This window comes from Panulirus ornatus, chromosome 1 (genome assembly GCF_036320965.1).
Source record: "Panulirus ornatus isolate Po-2019 chromosome 1, ASM3632096v1, whole genome shotgun sequence".
Taxonomy (NCBI): domain Eukaryota; kingdom Metazoa; phylum Arthropoda; class Malacostraca; order Decapoda; family Palinuridae; genus Panulirus; species Panulirus ornatus.
The window spans coordinates 23,850,670-23,875,240 of record NC_092224.1 but is presented as its reverse complement, the minus strand read 5'-3'; the positions used below and the strand labels follow the sequence as shown (position 1 = coordinate 23,875,240).

General features: G+C 42.5%; 1 protein-coding gene across 2 annotated transcripts; it reads left to right on the top strand.

Moving 5' to 3' along the window:
* Positions 1–570: 570 nt before the first annotated feature.
* Positions 571–24,571, top strand: LOC139763514 (phenoloxidase-activating factor 1-like). Of its 2 annotated transcripts, none has more exons than XM_071689712.1 (8): positions 571–770; positions 8,295–8,388; positions 14,176–14,306; positions 16,707–16,851; positions 19,157–19,262; positions 21,335–21,537; positions 22,116–22,312; positions 22,860–24,571. In XM_071689712.1, exons 1-8 carry the CDS (start codon positions 759–761, stop codon positions 23,064–23,066), a joined length of 1,095 nt encoding a protein of 364 aa, XP_071545813.1. In that variant the 5' UTR covers positions 571–758; the 3' UTR covers positions 23,067–24,571. The 2 variants fall into 2 exon arrangements, with proteins under 2 accessions (XP_071545813.1, XP_071545890.1); XM_071689789.1 differs by having other exon boundaries at positions 613–770; positions 8,298–8,388.

The following is a 24,571-nucleotide window of genomic DNA, read 5'->3' as shown; positions in this document are numbered from 1 at the left end:
CACCAGCCAGTGGCCGCCCGATGTTAAAGTTTCATTACAGTGTGATTTTCTTTCCTATCGTCACAATCCGTGAATGACTCAGATTACTTAATCTCTGATGCAACTGACGGAAATCCAGTATTATCTAAGACTGTTACCGTAATCAACATGGTTTCTACCAACCTATATTTCTAAAGTAATCAAATCCATACCAGGATCCGAACTATATTCATCTAACAGAAATATAAGAAATGATAACAATTTTCGCAGAAGCACGAGTTGCTCATGTTTGGGAGACGGTATCCATGTAGGAACTGGAGAAAGCAAAGTAATTGCACCTCCAACAGGTTGGGTTAGGGTAACTGGTGGTTTTGCTTGAAGGTCTAACGTGTCCATGATGTAGGTTAACGTCGTGGCGAAAAAAAAAAAAAAATCATGACTTCCAAGCCGATGTTGAGCTGTATAGATATGCTACCCAGGCCTTACTTATACTTAAGTCTGACTTATATGTTCTTATATTTCCGTATAGTGGAAATGTACGCAGATATGACACTTTCCAGTGGCAAGAGAAGCCAAACGTGCACACTGGCCGGGAGAGCCGGGAGGTGGTTTGTGTGACTTCAGACGGCCGTCGCCAGAGTGGTTCAGTCTGCGCCAGGCAGCCGAGCCTGAACCACGTCTGGTGACACCTCTCTGTCCACGACTTGCCTTCCGTGTAAATAAGCCCAAGTGAGGACGTGCGTCACTCTACAGTGAATTGTACACACCATTTTACAGTCATGGTGTCGAAGGTAAGTTGACATATATCACCTTTAACTGTAGGTTTATCATTTACGAAATGATTTCTTATGTTCTGCTGAGAATCTGATGTTTTATTCTTCTTTGGGAAAGGCCATTGAACATTGAGTAGTCCTCACTATAACACGGTGTGTGATGAGTCCCCTCGGCAGACCAAGGTTGACAGGAGCTGGCACAAAACCACAGATCGTCCGCCGCCCAACAAGGACACAAGCATTTTGATGTTGCCTTGTGTTCACATTTTAGAGATGTGTGACAAGACCTGTGTCGTAAAGTAACATTCAGAAATCTAACAGCATAACTTTTAACTTGACCCGGAGTCGTCAAGAGAGAGAGAGAGAGAGAGAGAGAGAGAGAGAGAGAGAGAGAGAGAGAGAGAGAGAGAGAGAGAGAGAGCATATAACCCCGTACGGGGAAAACCATAAAATTTGTCTGTGGAGTTTTTTTTTTTGTAGATAGGAGGCATTGGTTTCGGTGACAGCTAGAGCGTAAGTGAAGCTGTTGCTTTCGTCTGCTCCTGTCGCTAACTCGCTTAGTTGAGAATTATCTGGAGTGGATGGTACTGCAGTGAATTTCTTAAGAAAGAGGCTGGCTATGTTGTTGACTTCAGCAAATGTGTGGTTTAGGGTAAGGCGCCTGAGGATTGGCGGAATGCGTGTGTAGTGCCTTTGTTTAAAGGTAAGAGACACAAAAGTGAGTGTTCAAGTTACAGATGTTTAAATCTGTTACGAGTGTACCTTGTATGTTTTATGGGAGAGAGGTGACTGACAGGATGGTGTCATGTACAGAGCATGACATTGGGTAGTAACAATGGGAGTCAGGTATAGTGGTCGAGGATGTGTGAATCAGATGTTAGCTTTGAAGAATGAGTTTGAGGAATACTTAGAGAGACAGGTGGATTTATATGTGACATCTATGGATCTAGAGAAAGCATGTAGTAGGGTTGACAGACTTACACACATACCACACAGACACAAGGTCCAAACAAGGTGATCTGGCCTTAACACTACTTTAAGAAGAATAGGATAGCAAAACAAAGGCGCTCTCCCCCACCCTCCACCCCTTCCGGCAACACACCGGACGGAAAACTGGCAGACAAAAAAAAAATACTGGCAGGATTGATATATTTGAAAGGAATTTTGATAGGAAAGACATAAGGTAGAAATGAACATGAATATGTCATGCAACCTATCATCAACGACATGCATCAGTAGAAATATTCTTGAGCTCCAGCCTCTCATCTTACGATGACCATGTTATTCCTGGGAGTGAAGAAGGATACAGTAATTCATACTTTACTCTCTCAAAGCAGGTGATATGGGTGAAGCAACGTTAGTATGTTACTGTAACCTGGCCAGGGAGAGATCAGTGGCTGAGAAGGTAGCATGATATATTTCTCCGTGATAATGACTGATTCAATGAATTATTCAGTATCGGAGAGTGACAAGTGAGGCTTGGTGTAACTAGACTTAGGTACAGTGGCAATATGCATATCCTTGCTTTTGTGTGTAAAGTTTCTGTTAATAAATCCTAACGTCCTATTTGCTTTCTTGGCAACTTCATTACAATGCTGGGAGAATCTGAAGGTATTAGAAACAGTGACCCCTAGATCTCTCACACTTGTGGCCCATCAGTTTGTAATCAAATTTTTTTTTTTTTTTGTTACGGTTTCATATTTATAACGCCTATTTCTAACAGCTGACGTCTATCAACGTTAAATGGCATTTTCTTATTTGCTAGACAATTCAGCGATTTCACCTCAATCAATCTTGTAATCTTACCTTCTTCAGTTCATATAGCATTGCCGATCTTTGCGTCATCTACAAATATGGGACACTAGATTACTCATCCCTACGTCAACATCGTTGATAGAAATGATGGAAAGTATAGGCCCAAGGATGGATCCCTGGAGGACCCCACTCGTAACGGGTGACCACGGTGATGATTCCCAGCTCATTACGACTCTCCTGCTTCCTATCAGGCCATCAGGCTTCTATGCAATTTCCTATGCAAACAGTAATTCCCAAGGCCTAGACTTTATGCATTAATGTAACGTGGAGGACTTTGTCGAATGCTTTCTGGAAGTCCAGAAATATAATATCTGTTGCTCGTGTCTTGTCGTGGGTGCTGAATGATTTATGATAAAATTCATGGAGGTTTGTGTTGCATGATCTGCGCCTTCTAAAACTATGCTGTGTATTATTGATCAGGCTGTGATTTTACAGGTAGGACACCATTTTATCTCTAATGATCAACACCTGAAGTTTACGTATAATTATTGTGAAGTTAAGGAGACGGTAACTGCTAGGCCATTCGTTGTTTCTCTTTTTGTATAGAGGAGTGACGTCTGCTAGTCTCCAATGCTGCGGGAATATTCCATCCTAGAGATGTGTTGAAACTGTAGTCTAACGGTTCGGTAGCTTCGTGGATGACTTTGTTTTTTATGACCCGTGGATAGAAACGATCAGGACCAGGGCTTTTTATCGGTCTTCCACTCATTCATCTGCGTCAGTAACTTCTCTAACTCTCACGTTGCATTCTGATATCGTGTGACTGCTACTGATCAGTGTCTCAAAATTCGTGTCGTGATCCCTTGTAGAAGGTGTTACAAATATGAAAACTATAAGAAGCAGCGACGAGTTTTTTGTAGAGAGACCTAAGGGGTGTGTGAAGAGAGAGAGAGAGAGAGAGAGAGAGAGAGAGAGAGAGAGAGAGAGAGAGAGAGAGAGAGGGCTGTGATTGGTTCCAGGTGAAAGTGTGTCTGCGGCAGGAGTGTGTGATGTCACCATGGCTGTTTAGTTTGTTTTTGGAAGGGGTGGTGAGGGAGGTCGATGTAAAGGTTTTGGAGAGAGGAGCAGACATGCTGTCTGTTAGCGGTCCTGGGTTCTGGGAGGTAAGTCACTTGTATGCTTGGAGATGCGGCAGAACCTGCAGCAGCTGGTGTCTGAGTTTGAGTGTGTGTATGAAGGGAGAAATGAGAGTTTGTTTATATGTGAATAAAAGTAAGGTTATAAGGTTTATTAGTGAATTGAGACAAGTTTGTTAGAGTGTGAGTTTGAACGGAGAGAACTTTGAGAAAGCAGAGTGTTACAGATTTCTGGGAATGGATACGGCAGTGAATACAGGTGAAGTAACTCATACAATATGGAAATGATAGGAAAAAGAAGAATGATGGGAATTGCACTCAACCTATTGACATATAGACAGTGTTTCTTGCCGCACAGGATGATGATGATGATGATGACTGGTGGCAGGTGTCTGGCGTTCAACGTCACATCATGAAGTATCAACGCGTTACACACGTCCTTACAATAGGATCGTAGCCGTGGACTGCAGACAGATCGCGCCCGCCCGTGTATCTGTGCATTTGTCCCTCCGCCACTTACCAACCCAGTTAGTTTAATTTAGTGACCACAGTTACACTATATTACACACACACACACACACACACACACACACACACACACTCAATAAACTATTTATTGTACATACCGTAATATAGAAAAAAACATACGAAGGTAACTGTAGTCCACAAAATAGTAATACTGATTAAACAAAAACACAATGAACAGGGAACAGCAAACGAGCAAATTACTGTTTGAACAACTCCATTATATCATGAATTATTTACCTACAAGCTCTCTCCTGGGGAAGAATATCGACGAAAAAAATCCTTTAGTCTTAATATTGTAAGTCTGTGCGGCATTCGCTGTTAGTGGACACGCCTCAACCACATACCTCTCGCTTTGTGCCTGGCCGCACACACACACACACACACACACACACACACACACACACACACACACACACACAAAATATTCCTGGGGTGGAGGGCGGCCAGGCCCAAGTCTGCTCCAGCGCCTCGTCCTCCCTACCACGGAGCCGCGTGAATGATATGTGGTGGAACTCACTGATCATATGCTTTGTCTTGTAAATGTCATGTACCGAGAAATTGGAGTTCACCTCTTTATACACGTGATTCCTTGACGAGTCTGAGTGGTGAGCAACCTCAACGTTTCTGCAACCCCGGCCTGACTCCACCCGACTCATCCTCCCTCGCATAACACCACATCATCTAAATTGGAAGTGTAATTCATTGCGCCGGTCCCTTGACAGTTGTCGATGCTCGATCTATCATCCATCTTAAAGACAGAGAATAACAGTAGCCCCTCACCCGTGGAACTCTGTCAACACCAGAGAAGAGAATACATGGAGGGGAAGCTTCTTTGGCCCCACAGGATTTATCAGGTTTCATCTTCCTCACTTGCTCATGTTCGTGTGCTGGCGGGATGGACTCGTCCAGCTCAGGGATGGTGACATATGTGATCACATCACCTTCGTCCTGAGCAGCCAAGTCCCGGGGATCCAGGACAGCTTCAAAGGCAGTTCTCAAGTACTCGTCACTGGGGCTGGAGCCATCACCGACCATGTCTAGCAACACCCTGGCGCCATCTACATCATCTAGTAGTCTCTCCCATCTCCCCACAGTGGCACGGCCCTGCTCCACTCTCCAGGTCTGTCTGTACCTGCTCTGCTCGTAGCTACGTACCGCGCCCGCTCGGTCAAGCAGACACTGCGCGCGTCCTTAGGACGGCTCACGTTCCAACTGCGCCACTCTGATGTCCACGTTTCACCGTAGCTAAGACGCCATTGGATCCTCCGGAAGTGGAGATCTCTCTCCCAAGCTGGAAGCCACCGGAACCAGGGACCCTGCTTGAATACAAACAGTCAGCCTCCTCGGCGCCGTGCGATCGGTTCGTTACCCATACAGAGAATGAGTATAACACGTTAAACACAACCCGATGTAACAACGCAAGGCATGACTCTCCCGGATTGTGATAACTGTTATATCGTAGAACTAGGCAAATCTCCGGATGCATAAATGGCACACTGCAAATTGTCTTTACGCCGACCTGGGACTGGCTGACCCAAATCTGGTCTTATCTCTCGTCTATGTAAAGTGGGAGGCCAATTGTTGTATTACCAAAGCAATTAGTTCAGTTTCTCTTGTTGATTACAAATTCATTCCTTTATTACCCACATTCGATTCATTTTCGTTGCTTCATTAACTGTCACTTACTCATTATATTTCCTTATTCGAATGTCATGAATATAGCACTTTACAACTTACGTTGGGGACCAACAGCTATGGACGGTGTCATCTCTCATACAAGAACAACACTCTAACTTCTACAGTTAATCTTCAACTACAATATGGCACCAACAATGAAAAAACTTAAACACTCCGTCACTTCAGTTATCCTTACCATCTGATATTCTACTCATTAAGTCGGTAATTTATCGAAAGGAGCGCTGGTGACGATCACCTCTCTACACGAGGACCAGGGGAGGCAGGGCCTGGCTAATGGTGAGCTCCTGCCCCCTGGCGCCAGTTGCCGCGATATTGATAACAGCTCTTTCTTATTCCGCCTGATTGCCATATCCCTCATCCAGCGGCTTCGTTAATGGCCTAAGTCCTCATAACCTTTTATCAAATCCCTAATGAGATACTACACGTTAGTCCTGCTAGACTGGCACATGAAGCTGGACACCTGGGACGACAATGCTGATCCTCTCGTCCGTCCTCACTCCCGCTGTTCCCTGCACAATAACGACCTTCTTGTCTACCAGACCATTGACTGAGAGCATCCGATTGGGGAGGAGCAGTGTGGTTTCAGAAGTGGTAGAGGATGTGTGGATCAGGTGTTCGCCTTGAAGAATGTGTGTGAGAAATACTTGGAAAAATGCAGGGATTTGTATGTGGTATCCATGGATCTGGAGAAGGCATGTGATAGGGTTGATAAAAGTGCCTTGTGGAGGGTCTTAAGAATATATAGTGTGGGAGGAAAGCTGCTAGAAGCAGTGAAAAGATTTTACCAAGGATGTAAGGCATGTGTAAGAGTAGGAGGAGAGGAGAGTGACTGGTTCCCAGTGAAGGTCGGTCTGCGACAAGGGTGTGTGATGTCCCCATGGTTGTTTAATTTGTTTCTGGATGGGGTGGTTAGGGAGGGAAATGCAAGAGTTTGGGAGACACTGGCGTGTATGCAGTCTGTTGGGGATGAGAGGGCCTGGGAAGTGAGTCGGTTGTTGTTCGCCGATGATACAGCACTGGTGGTTGATTCGAGTGAGGAAACTGCAGAAGTTGGTGACCGAGTTTGGAAAAGCGTGTGAAAGGAGAAAGTTAAGAGTGAATGTAAATAAGAGCAAGGTTATTAGGTCAGTAAGGTTAAGGGACAAGGAGACTGGGGTGTAAGGTGAAGAGTTTTAGATATCTGAGAATAGACTTAGCAGCGAGTGGAAACATGGAAGCGGAAGCGAGTCACAGGGTGCGGGAGGGGTTGAAGGTTCTGAAAGCGATGAAGAATGTGTGGAAGGAGAGAACGTTATCTTGGGGAGCAAACATAGCTATGTTTGAAGGAATAGTAGTTCCAGCAATGTTATATGGTTGCGAGGCATGAGCTATAGATAGGGTTGTACGGAGGAGGGTGGATGTATTGGAAATGAAATGTTTGAGAACAATATGTGGTGTGAGGTGGTTTGATCGAATAAGTAATGAAATGATGAGAGAGATGTGTGGAAACAAAAAGAGCATAGTCGAGAGAGCAGTAGAGGGTGTGTTGAAATGGTTTGGCCACATGGAGAGAATGAGTGCGGAAAGATTGACAAAGAGGATATATATAAGTCAGAGGCGGTAGGAACAAGAAGCAGGATACCAAACTGGAGACGGAAGGATGGAATGAGAATGATTTTGAGTAATCGGGGCCTGAACATTCAGGAGGGCGAAAGGTGTGCTTGGAATAGAGTGAATTGGAACGATGTGGTATACTGGGGTCGACATGCTTATAATGGACTGAACCAGGGCATGTGAAACGTCCGGGGTGAACCAAGGAAAGGTCTGTGGGAGTCTTGATGTGGATTGGGAGCTGTGGTTTCGGTGCATTACACATGATATCTAGAGAATGAGTGTGAGCGGATGTGGCCTTTTTTCGACTGTTCCTTGGCGCTATCTCGCTGACACAGTGGTTGGCGATGCTGTTTCCTGTAGGGCAGGGTGGCGCAAAGAATGGATGAAGGAGAGCAAGCATGAATATGTGCATGTGTATATATGCATTTGTATGTGTATGTGTATGTATATGTATATGTACATGTATATGCGTGTATGTATATATATGTACGTATGTGAGTGGATGAATCTTTCTTCGTCTGTTTCCTGGCGCTACTTCGCTAACGCGGGAACCGGCGATGCTGTTTTCCTGTAGGGCAGGGTGGCGACAGGAATGGATGAAGGCAAGCACGTATGGATATGTAAATGCGTATGTATGTAATGTCTGCGTATCTGTATGTGTATGTATATGTGTGTATGTGGGCGTTTATGTATATATATGTGTATGTGAGTAGATGGGCCATTCTTCGTCTGTTTCCTGGCAGTACCTCGCTGACGCGGGAAACAGCGATTATGTATAATAATATTATATATAAGTACACCCTTGTATAGTTATTGTTTTTTTTTTTCCCAGCAGAAAATATGCTGTGGCCTTGGTCCAAGGGGCCCAGCTCCTCTCCTGCTGCTGTTGCTGCTGCTGCTGCTGGTCCAGCTGGCCGCCACACAGAGTAAGTACACTTGTCACCTTCGCCAGTGACGTGTGGTGCGGGACGAGTTAAGGCTAGGCTATGGTAGGGACGGGTAGGTGGTGGTAGTTTGGGAACTACACTTTGGTGGGGAGGGGTAGGTGGTGGTAGTTTGGGAACTACACTATGGTAGGGAGAGGTAGGTGGTGGTAGTTTGGGAACTACACTTTGGTGGGGACGGGTAGGTGGTGGTAGTTTGGGAACTACACTATGGTAGGGAGAGGTAGGTGGTGGTAGTTTGGGAACTACACTATGGTAGGGAGGGGTAGGTGGTGGTAGTTTGGGAACCACACTATGGTAGGGAAGGTTATGGTAGGTGGAGGGAACTGGTCGCCACACACTTCCAGGTCTTGAAGAAATGTAATCTGGATATATAGAACCTGACGCCTCCTCTTGTGACATTACAGGAGAACCTTACTTGTAATGTTCCTTGGTGTTGTGAGGGTGGATCTATGTACAGTTTGAACAGCACGATATTTCCTTCGAGTGTTAGAGGCCAATATTGTCATTAATTTGTTTAGTTAGGGTTTAGTTATGAACAACGTTCACTGCATATTTGATGTGGTAATTATAAAAGCCTTAGATCTTATAGACATATATATAAGGCAACGTAGAGGGAAGCGTTAAAGATTTCTTTTAACGATAGAGGCTTCCAGTCACGGACAAAAGTCAATATCAAGGCTTCGTTTTACTTGCAATATGAAGAGGTCAATAACAGGGGAAAAAGAAAGAAAAAACTGACCCTTGAGTTGCCAACGGCAACTGCAACTGCAAAATCCAAAGTGATACCTATGGAACAGAGAAAGTAAACTAACGTTGCGCCGCAGGGCAAATGGTTCAAGTTTTGAAGTTAGCCTGGAAGAGTTTATAAGTCTGACCGCTTTCGACTCGACTCTGTCAAGTAAAGATACAGAGCTAGAACCACTCCAGATGTGAGAGCAGTAGCCCATAGAAGGACAGATTAATCCTTTGTATATGCGGATCAACTGTTCAGAAGAGAAGAAGTTTCGACATCTAAACATATTACCAGTTTCTTAGAGGCAGACTTAGCTACTTCCGTAATGTAGGATTTCCAAGATGGTGCCGAGGTTACTGTAATACTATATATATTCACTGAGTCAAAAGATAAAATCACTAAAGCTTCAGAGGAGATATGAAAGTTGAGAGGAATTTTCTATCGAGATATGGGCAGAAACTGGGTCCCGAAGGCATTAACCTTAACCAGCTTTCGTCTACCCCACTGAGGTATCCTGTTCAAGCCTGAGTTTATTTAGGATATTATTTCGAGACTAGACGCAGATCGAGTGAGAGAAGAAGAAGCAGAACTGCAGGATGTGGAGGAATGCAGTGTTGAGTCGTCAGGTTATGAGGGCATTTGGTTATTTGTAGGAGAAAGGAAATTGCTGATAAAAAGGAGAAAAAATGGAGGAGACAGGACAGAACCTTGAGGGACACGGATGTTGATGGAGAAAGGGGAGAGGCAAAGCCATAAACAACCACGGGAATAGATTAGCCAGAGAGGAAACTAGATATGAGGGAGCAAAGTGAGGGAGGGAAGCCAAAAGATGGGTGCTTAGAGATGTGACCCCGATGCCACACTCTGCTTAAAGCTTTGGATATATCAAGGGCAATTTCATAGGTCCCCATGATCTTTCAGGGATGACGGCCAGACATTAGTAAGATAGGATACGGGAGTTGAGGAGAGATTATAAGAAATGGAAAGTGTAGATGTCAAGATAACAGGACGTTGATTAGAGAGGTTAGAATGATCACTCTTCTTAGGGATGAGATGTACCAAGGAATGCCTCCAAGGAGAAGGAAAAGTTTTAGTCTTTAAACAGAAACGGAACAGACGAGCAAACACAGTTGCAAGTTCAGAGGCACACTCTTCCAGTACACGGGGATGGATGCCATCAGGACCATAAGCCTTGCTTGTGTCCAATGAAAGAAGCGCTTTTCGGACAGTCCGAAAAGAGATTATGGGAAGAGACATAGAATGTTAGAGACATCCAAGGTGGAGTTAGAGGAGAAACGAGAACCAGAGTAGCTTTGACTACGGGAGAGACAACTACAGTACCGTCAGAACGGAAAAATGAAGGGAAGGTAGAGCGAAAGAAGTTGTTAGAGATGCCTTTAGCTTAAGACCAGAAAGACCTATCAGTGGACGACGAGGAGAGATTATCGCACTTCCTTTGAATAAAGGAACTCTTTGCCTCACGGATAACTCACTTACAATGATTACGGGCAGTGATGAAATTTGAAAGACCACAAATGATGGTGCAGTGAATAGAAAATAAGTGGTAGATCTATTACAGAGGGTAAAGTTGCAGGGGAGGCTGGTATTACTACTGAGTCCTCTCTCACACTGGCACTAGAACCTGACGGAAATTCGGCGAATCTTAGCACCCCGTGATGCTGGGGATTAGGGGCCATAGGTTTGTTGGACTACTGTCTTGATTACATGTAAACACGATTTTGCAGACAGATGAAAAAGAACTCATGTGAAGAAAACAAGCGAGATCTGAGTAGGTGTATGGTGCCTTTAAGGAGAAGACGGCAGGACTGGCCCGATAGTCCCGTTTTGATGAGACCGAAAGTCCATCAGTTCTACCATGGAGGGTGGAAGATGGTACCGGACACCAACGCTCCTGTGTGAGGACGGTAGTACCACCCTGGGCGGCTGTTGTCAACCTAAGGGATATTCCTTGTGGTAGCTGAAATATTGGGAGGGAGCCAATACACTACCACCTGAGCCCTCCCCTTCGCTGGCAGCAGAGCCACACAAGAAAGTGTGGTCGGAAGTGTGTACCTAAAATTTGCAAGGGTCACAGGAGGGACCATTACTGTATTACCTGAATCCTCCCTCTCGTTGGCAGCGGAGCCAATGTATAGGTTATTTTAACATTTATGTCATCAGAGATGCTGATGAAGTGTGAGATTGCGTGATCTAACGGACAAAGACCTGACTGAGAGAGTTTAGAGAAAAGTAAATAAGAAGGTACCTGATTTTGAAGAGCAGTGAGAGTCTAGAGGCTGCAAATCTATCCACAATATAGGAGAGCTATAGATATGGATGCGCGGCGGAGGGTGGATGTATTGGAAACTAGATGTTTGCGGCCAATATGTTGGATGAATTGGTCGGATAATTCATTAAGGGGGAAGAGAAAGGTGCGGTAATAAGAAGAGTGTGGTTGAGAGAGTTAAAGAAGTTGTGTTGAAATAGTCTGAACGTACAAGGAGAGAATGAGTGAGTTGTTATCAGAGAGAAAATATGTGTCAGAAGTGTAAACAAGGAGAGCTATGAGATCAAATTGGAGATAGAAGGACAGAGTGAAACCTATTTTGAGTGGTCGAGGCCTGAACATGCAGGAGGGTGAAAAGTGTGCAATAGGATAGAGTGAACTGGAACAACGTGATATACTGGGAACGACGCGCTGTCAACGGACTGAAACAGCAAAGGGAAACCTCGGGAGGGTCTGTGGAGCCTGGTTGAGGGTAGGGAGCGGTGGTTTCGGTGCATCACACATGACAGCTGGAGAACGGATATGGTAGGTTTATGGATTACCTGTTTCCTTAGACGTAAACACAACCGCCTCCTGGACTAGTGCCCAGTACAAGCATTGCTATCGTCTCATCTTCCTGATTCCATCACTTTCCATTCTTTCTCATTAGAATTTCTTACGATATCCACTGGGAGTATCTAACACTGCTCAAGCTAAACGAGCACTGTAGAAACCAATCAGATCTTGTGTTAAGATGTAGTAGTGTGAATCAAAACTACTAGATTGTAGATCAGTAGGCCAATGTGACAGCCTTACCAGTCTGGCTTGGTGGATGGCGTGGGAGTAAGGACCAGTCGTGTGTCGGGTGAGCGAGCAGGAGTTCTAGCTAGGCTCTGGGACAGCATGACATACGGTAATAACGATATTATTCAAGGATCAGTTACCAGTACTAACTGGTCGTCTTATGTCGTACACTGATCACCGTGTCATCTGGAAGCGGAACACATTGCTGCACCGCTCTCAGAATCATGGGTCTGGGGAATATCAATTGTGACGACGTGTCACTGGTTCTTTCCTTCGGGAAACACGTTTTCTTAAGCAGAACAATCTAGTGTAAGCTTTTCCTGGAAGGGTTGACCCTATGTGTTCTGATGATTGGCCTCCAGTATGACTTGTGGAGGGAGGGAGGCAGGGAGAGGCAACAGCAACGTAGGTTTCACTTGGCAGGGAGCCAGTCGCCTCAGGAGCGAAGCCGATCGCAAGATGTTACTTATCATGACGTTCATTCGCTCTTCATCGACTTTAAAACATATGCACTGTACATTAATGTACTCCGATACTCTACGGTTGCAATGTGAAATGGTGTCGTTCAGGCGCGAGAAAGATTACGGAGTGGCGCATTTAATGATTTCTTCAAACGAAGACGAACTGTTACATCTCATGAAGGTGAGAGGCTTACCTTCTACGAATGAGAGAAACCAGACTAAGAAATGGGAAAAACTGCCACAGAATTAGGAGACAATTAGGTTATGATGTGTAGTGGATTTGAAGAGGGAAATGCAAAGTCTGCTGTAGCCATTATAGTGGAGCCAAAGAAATCGAGAAACAAAAGTTGTTGAGCTAATAAAGTGAGAGAATCACGAGGGATTACTTTCCCAGCAGGTTGACAACAGAGTTCATGTTTTCCAGCTGATATTTCCATGTCTACGCACCTCAGTAGGGTCTCACAATACAAGTTTAAGATAAGTTTTATAAGAAATTACACACTCGAGTTGAATTATGTCCTAATGATGAAAGGATAAATAAAATGAGAAAGACTTGAATTTCAGAGAGGGCAACGATGAAAGACACGTACAAAAAATACTCAGATCCTTGGAGAACCAATAGAGCGTAATGTCAGCTTTCCTTGTGAAAAATAAGCGCTATCAGTAGCCACACCTATGAACATAAAGAACTGATGTCAGTCACACTCGAGAATATCCAGTGGTAATGTCAGCTATAACTGTGAACAAAAGAGTGCTAACGTCAGCTACCTCCGTGAACGTCTGGTGATAACGTCAGCTGTACCTATGTACCAAAGAAAGCGCTAACGTCATTTACATCTGACAATCTAGTGCTAATGCCATATATACATACTTCAGAACAAAAATTGATAACGTCAGCTATAACTGTGTACAAGAATGCCAACGTCAGCTACATTCATTAACAGGTAGTGCTAACATCAGCTGCACCCGTGAGCATCAAGTGTTAACATCAGCTGAACCTGTGAAACTGAAAGCGCTAACGTCAGCTACACCCGTTCACATCGTGAACAAGAAATACAGATTTCTGCTACATCCTTTAATTTCACTGGAGATACTGAAAGAGGTGATATATCATCAGATGTAATCGTCAGATTGTATACAGATGTCAGCAACACCTGCAGCCAGAGTATAGACTTCAGGAACACATGTAGCGGTGATACACATGATACCGCTAAGCAGCAGATGATGACGTCATACTTACCAAATGAGTCGGAAAGTGACGAACATCCAGCAGAGTCTGACCATGGTTATATGACGGAGGCGCGTGCTGGAGGCTGAGGGCCAAGTGACGTGAAGTGTAGGGAAGCCGTGCGTGTCAGCTTTGTCGTACGACGAATGTGTTCAGACGTCGCTCACCATTCATTAATACCTCAGCAGGCGTGGACCATTATAGTGTTATGTAGGATTTATAATATCTCACCTTTGTTTCCCTCTGACCGAAGGGCCACATCTCTCCCTAACAGACGCAGTCTGCCCACACGAGTGTGTCCCACTGACACAGTGTCCTGAACTTAGGAAGTTGCTGGCGAACGCAACCCAAGAGAACATCAATATTCTGAGGAAAGCAACTTGTTCTATTACAAATATTCCTACGGTAAGTATCTGAAACTGAAGTTTATTTACACGCACACTATATATATATATATATATATATATATATATATATATATATATATATATATATATATATATATATATATATATATATAGGGGAGAAAGAATACTTCCCACTCTCTTGTGTCTCCCTTGATGATGTGATTATTACACGAAAGTGCACTTGGGAACTTTTCTTGTTCATTTTCCCCGTGGACTCATAGGAATAGGTATGTATATGTGCGTGTGTAGGCGTTTATGTATATGTATGTGTATGTGGGTGGGTTGGGCCATTCTTTCGCCTGTCGCCTTCTGCTACCTCGCTAACGCGGGAGACAGCGACTAAGCATAAGAAAAGTAAATAAATAAATAAATATACATGCATGTATCTTTTCTTTTATACTATTTGCCATTTCCCGCATTAGCGAGGTAGCGCTAAGAACAGAGGACTGAGCATTTGAGGGAATATCCTCACTTGGCCCCTTTTCTGTTCCTTCTTTTGGAAAATTAAAAACAAGAGGGGAGGATTTCTCGCCCCCGCTCCCTCCCTTTTAGTCACCTTCTACGACACGCAGGGAATACGTGGGAAGTATTTTTTCTCCTCTATCCCCGAGGATATATGTATATATATATATATATATATATATATATATATATATATATATATATATATATATATATATATATATATATATATATATATATATTCATTTACCTATTATGATTGATCGCCGTTTCCCGCGTTAGCGAAGAAGCGCCAGGAAACAGAAAATGGAAAGACCCATCCACTCACATACACAGATACACACATACACATATACATATACATATATGCACATGTACATATTCATACTTGCTTGCCTTTATCCATCCACGGAGTCATCTGTAATGCACCGAAACCACCGCTCCCTATCCACATCCAGGCCCCACAGACCTTTCCATGGTTTACCCTAGACGTTTCACATGCCCTGTTTCAGTCCATTGACAGCACGTCGACCCCGGTATACCACATCGTTCCAATTCACTCTATTCCTTGCACGCCTCTCACCATCCTGCGTTTTTTTTTAGGCCCTGATCGCTCAAAATCTTCTTCACTGGACATCACACACCCTTGCCGCAGACCGACCTTTACTGGGAATCAATCGCTCTTCTCTCTTCCTATTCGTATACAAGCCTTATCACCATGATAAAAACTTCTCACCGCTTCCAGCAACTTACCTCCCACACCATATGTTCTTAATACCTTCCACAAGGCATCTGTATTAACCCTATCATATGTTTTCTCCAGATCATAAATGCCACATACAAATCCATTTGTTTTCCTAAGTATTTCTCACACGCACTCTTCAAACCAAACACCTGATCAACACATACTCTACCACTTCTGAAACCACGCTGGTTCTCCCCACTCTGATGTTTTGTACATGTTTTCACCCTCTCAGTCAGTACCCTCCTATATAATTCTTCAGGCGTAATCAACAGATTTATGCATTATACATCCATTATATATGTGCATTCCTCCAATCCTCAGGCACTTCACCATTATCCATACATGCACTGAATATCCTTACCAACCAATCACCAACACAGTCACCCCCTTTCTTAACAAAAAATGCAATACCATCTAATCCCGCCGCCTTGCAGGATTTCATCTTCCACAAGGCTTTTACCATCTCTTTTCTTTTCACCAAACCACTCTCTGACTGTTTCCCTTCGCATACCACCCCAAACTAAATTCCCAAATTTGCTGCTCTATCATCAAACATACTTAACAATCCTTCAAAATAGTCACTCCATCTCCCCCTCACTTCATCACTTCCTAACATCATTTTCCCTTTTGCTCGCTTCACCGATGTCCCCATTTGTTCTCTTGTCTATCGTACATCACTTCATTTGCTCTCTCCTTTTGCCATTCTACACCCAATCTCTCCCGGTATTTCTTCACACACGTCTCCTTTCCAAGCTCACTTACTCTCACCATTCTCCCAGCACTGTCTCTTACTTTTTGAAAACCTCCAGAAATCTTCACCCTCGCCTGCACAAGGTTGTGATCAGACATCCCACCAGTTGCCCCTCTCAGCACATTTACATACCAAAAGTTTCTCTTTTACACGCCTATCAATTAATATGCAATCTAATGATACCGGTTGACCATCTCCCCTCCTCACATACGTATCCTTGTGCATATCTCTCTTTTCAAACCATCTATCCCCAATCACCAGTAGGTTTTTTTTTTTTTTCAGCACAGCTCCACAAGCTCTTCATCGTTTCCATTCATTACACAAAATACCACATGCGCCTCGTTTATACCCTCTACTACCACACATATGTTACTTACCTTCGCATTTATATCACACATCACTAATACTCGATTTACGAGAAATACATTTCCTCACAACAGGTGTGTTGTCCGAAACCTACTACAGCCCCTACCACAAGTCTGTTGCCCAAAGATTGTGGTCAGGGATCTGTGATCGACAGGATCATTGGAGGAGAAGTGGTTCCCATTAATGCCTACCCTTGGATGGCTGTTTTTGGCTATACAGGTAAGATGTGCGGTAGATTAATTGATTACGTGATATCTCAAAATGAAGAATACTAAAGCGATGTTTTTTGTTTCTTTTTTAAATTCTGGCTGACTTACTATCACAAAAAAAACTACTTGTTTAGTTTCGTATTACTGTTGTCACTGGTCTATGAGGCTTGAAATTTTTGCACTAACACCACCATGTAAAATCAAGCTACAATTGATGAAAAAAAAATTGTCATAGACCTTACCAAGGAAGGAATGAGATTAATCTTTGTCTCTTTCATTGTCTGTAACCTCGACTTAATTACACGCAAGACTGAAGGAAGAGTGAGTATTTGTGGATCCGCCAATCGAGCAACTCTTAGGCGATCCACTGTTCTCAAGACGCACTGGACAATCGTGAAAAGGATTGGTTATCTAGGATTGGTTATCTATCTTTTCAGGCTATTGTTAACGAATTCCTCAGAAACAGAAAGTCTGACAACTACAAGGAAGTAGTTGATGACGGGGTGAAAAAGAATTATATTTTTGGCTGAAAGTTTTATAATCTAGGAGCCGCAAGCGAGGAGAAGGATGCTAAAATTCCTCTGCGTCATTCCGGAGATATCAGGGACGATGGAATACCTATATCAGGACAGGCTGCTGCTGGAGTCGAAAGACTGATGACCCCCGAATCAGTTCACATGAGTTGATCAAAGAACATTTTCATGGCTTACACAATCAGGAAATGACTATGAAAGTGACTTACAAACATGTATAATTCTGTGTCGGTTTATGATACATTACATTTGATCGTGAGAAGCAGAATATATTTTGGATTGTGTTGCATCAAGATTGCCTTACCAAAATTGTTATTCTTTAGATTTATTGTTATCGACTCAACATAGTCAAGACATGATACGAAAAAGCGACTATGAACGGCGATAAAGCGTATGTCTACATTAACTAAAATGATAGATTTTCACGAAAACCAACGTTTTATAATCGGTAATGTGCGTGCATTTGCCGGATATCAGAGTTAATACATCTATTTTGACATATTTACTTAACTTTTGAATATAAGTTTACCAATCAGTAAATTTCCAGATGTGTAATTTTCTCTTAAAAGATTTATCAACAATAAACAGCCATATGTCAGAGAAAAGACAACATTTTGCAAAACTAGTTGTAAGGGAAAGGACAAGATATAGGACCCAGTTGTGTCTTACTGAGGGCAAATGGAAATGAAAAACTTGTTTAAACGACAAGGAATACCAGAGTAGGTTACGATTTTTGAACAAGTTTCCGTATAATACTGGACAATTTACGAATAGATGGCTTAGAAAACTAACGAACAGATGGTTTAAAGATTAGTGTGTAAAAGGCTTAAAAATTAGTGAGTAAATGGCTTAAAAAGATGAATGTGATGTTGAAAGAACTGAATACGTAAACAAGAGTTGAGACGAAATAATCTGATGTGAATGCAGCCAAATGTTCTTATAGACAGGAAGAATGTACTGGTTTTATTTAGTAGCCTAAGAATGTATTGGTTTTACTTAGTAGCCTAAGAATGTACTGGCTTTACTTAGTAGCCTAAGAATGTATTGGTTTTACTTAGTAGCCTAAGAATGTATTGATTTTACGTAGTAGCCTAAGAATGTATTGGTTTTACTTAGTAGCCTAAGAATGTATTGGTTTTACTTAGTAGCCTAAGAATGTATTGGTTTTACTTAGTAGCCTAAGAATGTATTGGTTTTACTTAATAGCCTAAGAATGTATTGATTTTACGTAGTAGCCTAAGAATGTACTGTTTTACTTAGTAGCCTAAGAATGTATTATTTTTACTTAGTATCGTAGTTTATTTCAGTGTGAAAGGAAACTGTTCAGGTGTTGAACAGGTGGTTAGACTTTCAAGATTTGTAGAGACAAATCTCCCCACCTGCCGTGTGGTAATGCTACAACCCACGATACAACGTTGCAGAATAGTTCATATCATAGATATAAGATATTTGAAAATGAGGATATATTATGACAGATTCCAAAATAGAACCACATCTCAAGATAGTCTTTTCAGTCACAGAAACAAATGTCTTTTTTTTTTAAACCCCACTGATGTCACCACATCTCTATTCTAATTGAACACCATTTATATCATTACTTATCAACGCACTTATGAACCAAGTATAAAGACGACAGAATCAAGTCTCTTATAGCCAAATTGTGTAGCACTCATGTCCCGTCTACTAATATTCTCATATAGTTGCTTGTACGATTATTTCAGGAGGATCTATAGCTGTTGTTGAGTAAGTGGTCGTATTCACTTTCTGGTCTCGTACACACAGGGCCGCAGAAGTTAGAGTACCTGTGTGCCGGGACTGTCATCAACGAGAAATACTTGCTGACTGCTGCGCACTGTGTAGAACCTCCATTACTCAGGAGAAAGCCACTGTAAGTGAGAGGAGAAAGAGAAAAGATAGAGAGTGGTAAGAGGAGTAGAGCCAAAGATATTTAAGAGGACGGTGAGTTAAACGCAAAGAGTCTATAATACGAATAAAGAGAGAGAGAGAGAGAGAGAGAGAGAGAGAGAGAGAGAGAGAGAGAGAGAGAGAGAGAGAGAGAGAGAGAGAGAGAGAGAGTGTCAGAAGGTACGAGTTGTGATATCTGAAAGGATAAGAGAGTTGAAACTATTTATCATGTATCTATTATCTTTAGCTTCATTCCCATTCACATGGTGTGGATCAAGTATTAAATAGATACTTAGTTCATTCTCACACTTCCTTGTCTTACCTCCAGTGTGCTACGGTGAGCTAGTTTCCACACTGACATAAGGACATCTTAGTTTGAAACTTTATACACCAGGTGGCTTCATAAAGTGAGACCAACGTATCTAGTCGCATCTTTGTCTTTACACACAAAAAGACACGACCAGTATACATTCCCCGGACATCATCTTAGCAGCTCTCGATAACTTACCTTCTGCAGCTGTTCACCTCTACTATTGTCTACATATCCTCTTCCTTGTACCAATTATAAGGAGGATACGTGCCAAGTATATCACCATACATTACCCTCGCCAGCCTCCCACGTGACCGTGACATATCACAAGACTTTAATGTATCTGTTTTCTATAGACTACATCGTCCTCACACATGTAGCCATTTCATCTTGCTAAAGCTTTGTCCTGTGAGCTTGTGCCATCACCAAACGTCCGCCTTCTGTCAACTGTTATCACGTTTCAAATGTTAACTCGGAAAGCAGGGAACCAGTTCTAAACATAGTTAGCAGAGATGGATCGCGTCCTAGCTTCGTCTCTTCGATGTACGTCAACTGACTGTTATATTTCTCCTTTGTGTCTCCCCTGATGATGTGATTATTACACGAAAGTGCATTTGGGAGCTTATCGTGTTTCATTTTCTCAGTGGACTCATAGGAATATCTTGATCAAGCGCAAATTTGTGATCCTTCCCAAAATAAATATGTATGTGTCTGTGTGTGTATATATATGTGTACATTGAGATGTATGGGTGTGTATGTTTGCGTGTGTGGACGTGTGTGTATATACATGTGTATGGGGGTGGGTTGGGCCATTTCTTTCTTCTGTTTCCTTGCGCTACCTCGCAAATGCGGGAGACAGCGACAAAGCAAAATAAATAAATATATATATATATATATACGAATAAAGTGTATATGAACGCGCACCTTCATAGAACATACAAAGCTCCAACAGCCAGGATCGAACCTGGGACCCCTTGTGCAAGAGGCAGGCATGCTAACCGCTAGGCTAAGGGACTGTATAATAGGAAACAACTATTCGAAATACTAAGTACTCGAATACCCTTCGTCTCACAATGGTGAGCAACGGGGTCTATCGGTGCGCGTTCATATACGCTTTATTCGTATTCATATAACTCCGCGTTATACAGTCAGGTTCGGTAAAACGCTATCAGCTGGCTATGTGTTCTGTTCGGAAACAACCGATAGACCCCGTTGCTCACTTTCCTCTCTTCCTACACGTACACATGCCTTACATCCTCGATAAAAACTTTTCACTGCTTCTAACAACTTGCCTCCCACACCATATATTCTTAATACCTTCCACAGAGCATCTCTATCAACTCTATCATATGCCTTCTCCAGATCCATAAATGCTACATACAAATCCATTTGCTTTTCTAAGTATTTCTCACATACATTCTTCAAAGCAAACACCTGATCCACACATCCTCTACCAATTCTGAAACCACACTGCTCTTCCCCAATCTGATGCTCTGTACATGCCTTCACCCTCTCAATCAATACCCTCCCGTATAATTTACCAGGAATACTCAACAAACTTATACCTCTGTAATTTGAGCACTCACTCTTATCCCCTTATCTCTTATATATATATATATATATATATATATATATATATATATATATATATATATATATATATATATATATATATATATATATATCTCAAATAAAACGCCGGTAGATATATAACTCGATCGCTAATGCTTTCCATCTCATTACAGTGAAGTGATCCGCTTAGGAGAGTGGGACGTGACCACCGAGAGAGACTGTGAGGTGAAGATTACGGGTTCTGAAGACTGTGCTCCTCCCGCCCAAGACTTTACCTACGAGGAGATCATTATTCACCCAGACTATAATACTCGGGCGCGGTCCTCGGATGATATTGCTCTCATCAGACTCAGTCGTCCAATGGATTTGTCCGGACGTAAGTGTCCTTCCTGGGGCTTATCATAAACTTTTTCATCAATGTTATTAAGAAATGGTAAGTAAGATACGAATATGTGCTCAATTGAAAAACTGCAGTCTAGATATATATATATATATATATATATATATATATATATATATATATATATATATATATATATATATATATATATATATATTGTGAGGATAGCGGAGAAAGAATACTTCCCACGTATTCCCTGCGTGTCGTAGAAGGCGACTAAAAGGGGAGGGAGCGGGGGGCTGGAAATCCTCCCCTCTTGTTTTTTTTTAATTTTCCAAAAGAAGGAACAGAGAAGGGGGCCAGGTGAGGATGTTCCCTCAGAGGCCCAGTCCTCTGTTCTTAACGCTACCTTGCTGATGCGGGAAATGGCGAATAGTTTAAAAAAAAAAAGAAAAGATATATATTGAAATATTCTATATAGGAAGAACGAGTTATAGGAAATTATAAGTTACCTTAACCTGTTCAATAAACTTATAATACAAAACATTTTTTACAACCATATTACTGTTACATTTTAGGTCGACCATATGTTTTACTTTATCTTCTCCCTCCAGAATCAATTAAAGCGATTTGTCTGCCAAAGCCAAACCTGGATATTGCAAAAGAAGTTAAGGACAGACAGGCCGTGGTGGCGGGCTGGGGTTTTACCGAGGATGGAGCCTTCAGTGACAAGATGTTACATGTTTTGTTACCAATGTTTGACCATGAAACATGCAATCTTACTTACAGAGGAACTGTGGTTAAGGAACAGGTAATTTCATGTAGATGTTTATCTTCTCCCTTAAGGAATAGACGTTAAGGGATTCCATCTTCGGTATGTGTGGTCACTGGTGATTACACTGTCCGTAGCCAGAACTTCTTAACGACTTCAGACTGTTATGAGAGATATAATGCATTCCATAAGCATGAACCTAATTGTTCTAACTTCATCATCACATCCTTCCCACTCATATCTGACATGGCGTTTGGTCAATACAAACTAAGCCAAAAATGCCCCCGCTAGAAAATGAAAGGTAAGAAAAAACAAAAATCGGGAACATATGTAGTCTTTTGTTAGAGATAATTTTCTTTTCATTCATTCATTTTCCCCTTCTTTAGGTTCATGTCTATATACTGCATATACTACAAACACTTATAAGGAGATATTCTATATCTGAATTCTAAATGGAAATAGGGGGGGAAAAAATAGATAATGAGAACTGATAGAGGCTGACCACCTCCTTAAGTCCTCGGGATGTTGTGAGTTTCTGCGAACATTGCCAACGTTTCTCATGTATTTGATCTTGATTTCTTTGCAGGTCTGTTTTGGAGGCAACGCCGGCAAGGACACGTGTAACGGTGACTCAGGCGGTCCTCTGATGCTGCCAGGCTCCTCTGGCCCGCCCTTCGTGCAGATTGGTGTGGTGTCCTACGGCTTGTCACCCTGTGGTCAAGAATATAAGCCTGCTGTCTACACCTCCGTCTCTCATTATAGAAACTGGATCGAGGAGAATTTGAAGCCCTAGGTAGAGGGGACCACAAAGTCCGAAGCGACAGATTACAAGAGATTAATACACCACGCACATGCCGTCTGAAAAAAAAAAGAAAAGAAAAAAGAGGTTGTTTCTGTATTCCAACAATGATTATTGGAATTTTATAGCGTCTCACCTGTTATCAGTATTTTCATTTCCATATAACTTCACATGAGTTAAGATAGCTCTTAAGAATCAGTTTTACGAACCTTCACCAGCAGTGATGACGGTTTAGACAGCTTTTACGACAAGTGCTGCTTCCGCGTTTTCTGTTTTCATTTCAACAGGTTGACTGTATATAAGCGCACTATTTAGCATTGTTCTCAAGACCGCTGCTGCAGAGGATTTTGATAATGATTTTGGCTGATTGTAAACCACGGCTCAATGTTACAGTTTATCGACAATTTCCAGGCAATATTGCCTTTGCAATGACGCGCTATGCCAGTGAGAAGATAGGCTCAGGCAGGACTAGTATTCTCCCCAGATGTATTCGGCTTCATTTTCTTTCATTCACGTCACTAGCATTTGTGGTTTCTCAATCAATCTTGCCGTTGAACACAACTTGGATGATATTTCCATACATATATCTTGATTTTCTCGAACACCCGACCGTTTGATTATAATTCCATTGATTCTTTTCTCCGTACCTTCCCCCCACCTCCTTTCTTTTCGCGTCTCGACATCGAACGAGGAGTTTGTGCTCATTCCAGCACTAACACGGCTGTGGCTTACCTCAAGAGACTTACTTGAGTCTTCAACCTCCAGCCAGAGTGCCATCTTGCTTGATATTCCTTCCGTCAAATGACACGACTTTTTCTCTGTTTGACCGACAATTTGATAACGTTCCTCCATTTGCACTCGACTTCTGCTTAACGATTCTACGACAGCACCTCCTCACCAGTCAGAGCTCATCTACTTGATAAGATTTCAACGCCCCACACAAGAGAAAAACAGGGGTTGGGGGGGGGACTCAAATATCGACCACCCTATGCACGTTTTACAAGGTCTCACGACCGCTGAGTATGTTTTTCACCTCTGACTCCTTCTTGTGCTGACTACCTGATTTCATGGCGTAATGCTTCATCTGGCTTTCTTAACTGCTCTTTACTCGTCGCATCTCCTCCCTCTCTAACACCATAGGTGGTACCCTAACGCGCAGACTACGCTGACTGACGAAAGACTTCGTTTTGTTCTCCTTGGGAAGACCGCTAACCTTCCTGGCATGATGCTTCTGTGTCACTCACATAGAAAGCAGCGGTTCCTGTTGCAGGAATGATGGAATTAAATGCTCCTTCTCTGCCTTTTTATTCTGGGGCAATTATGGCAAGGACATTTGACCATTATACTTGGAGGAACTTTCCATTCTTTGATTCTCATACAGCGTTCCAATGATGCAGGCAAACCTGAAAGCTGTCTAACTGATACTAAGTGCATTCTTACGTTTTAGTGTCTGAATTCATGATGTCTTTTATATCACTGAAAATAAAACATTACAAAAC

Excerpts from the sequence above, each read along its gene's own strand:
- LOC139763514 (XM_071689712.1), top strand. Across the intron at positions 16,852-19,156 it reads GGCTGTTTTTGGCTATACAG|GGCCGCAGAAGTTAGAGTAC; the intron begins GTAAGATGTGCG and ends TCGTACACACAG. Across the intron at positions 21,538-22,115 it reads TCCAATGGATTTGTCCGGAC|AATCAATTAAAGCGATTTGT; the intron begins GTAAGTGTCCTT and ends TTCTCCCTCCAG.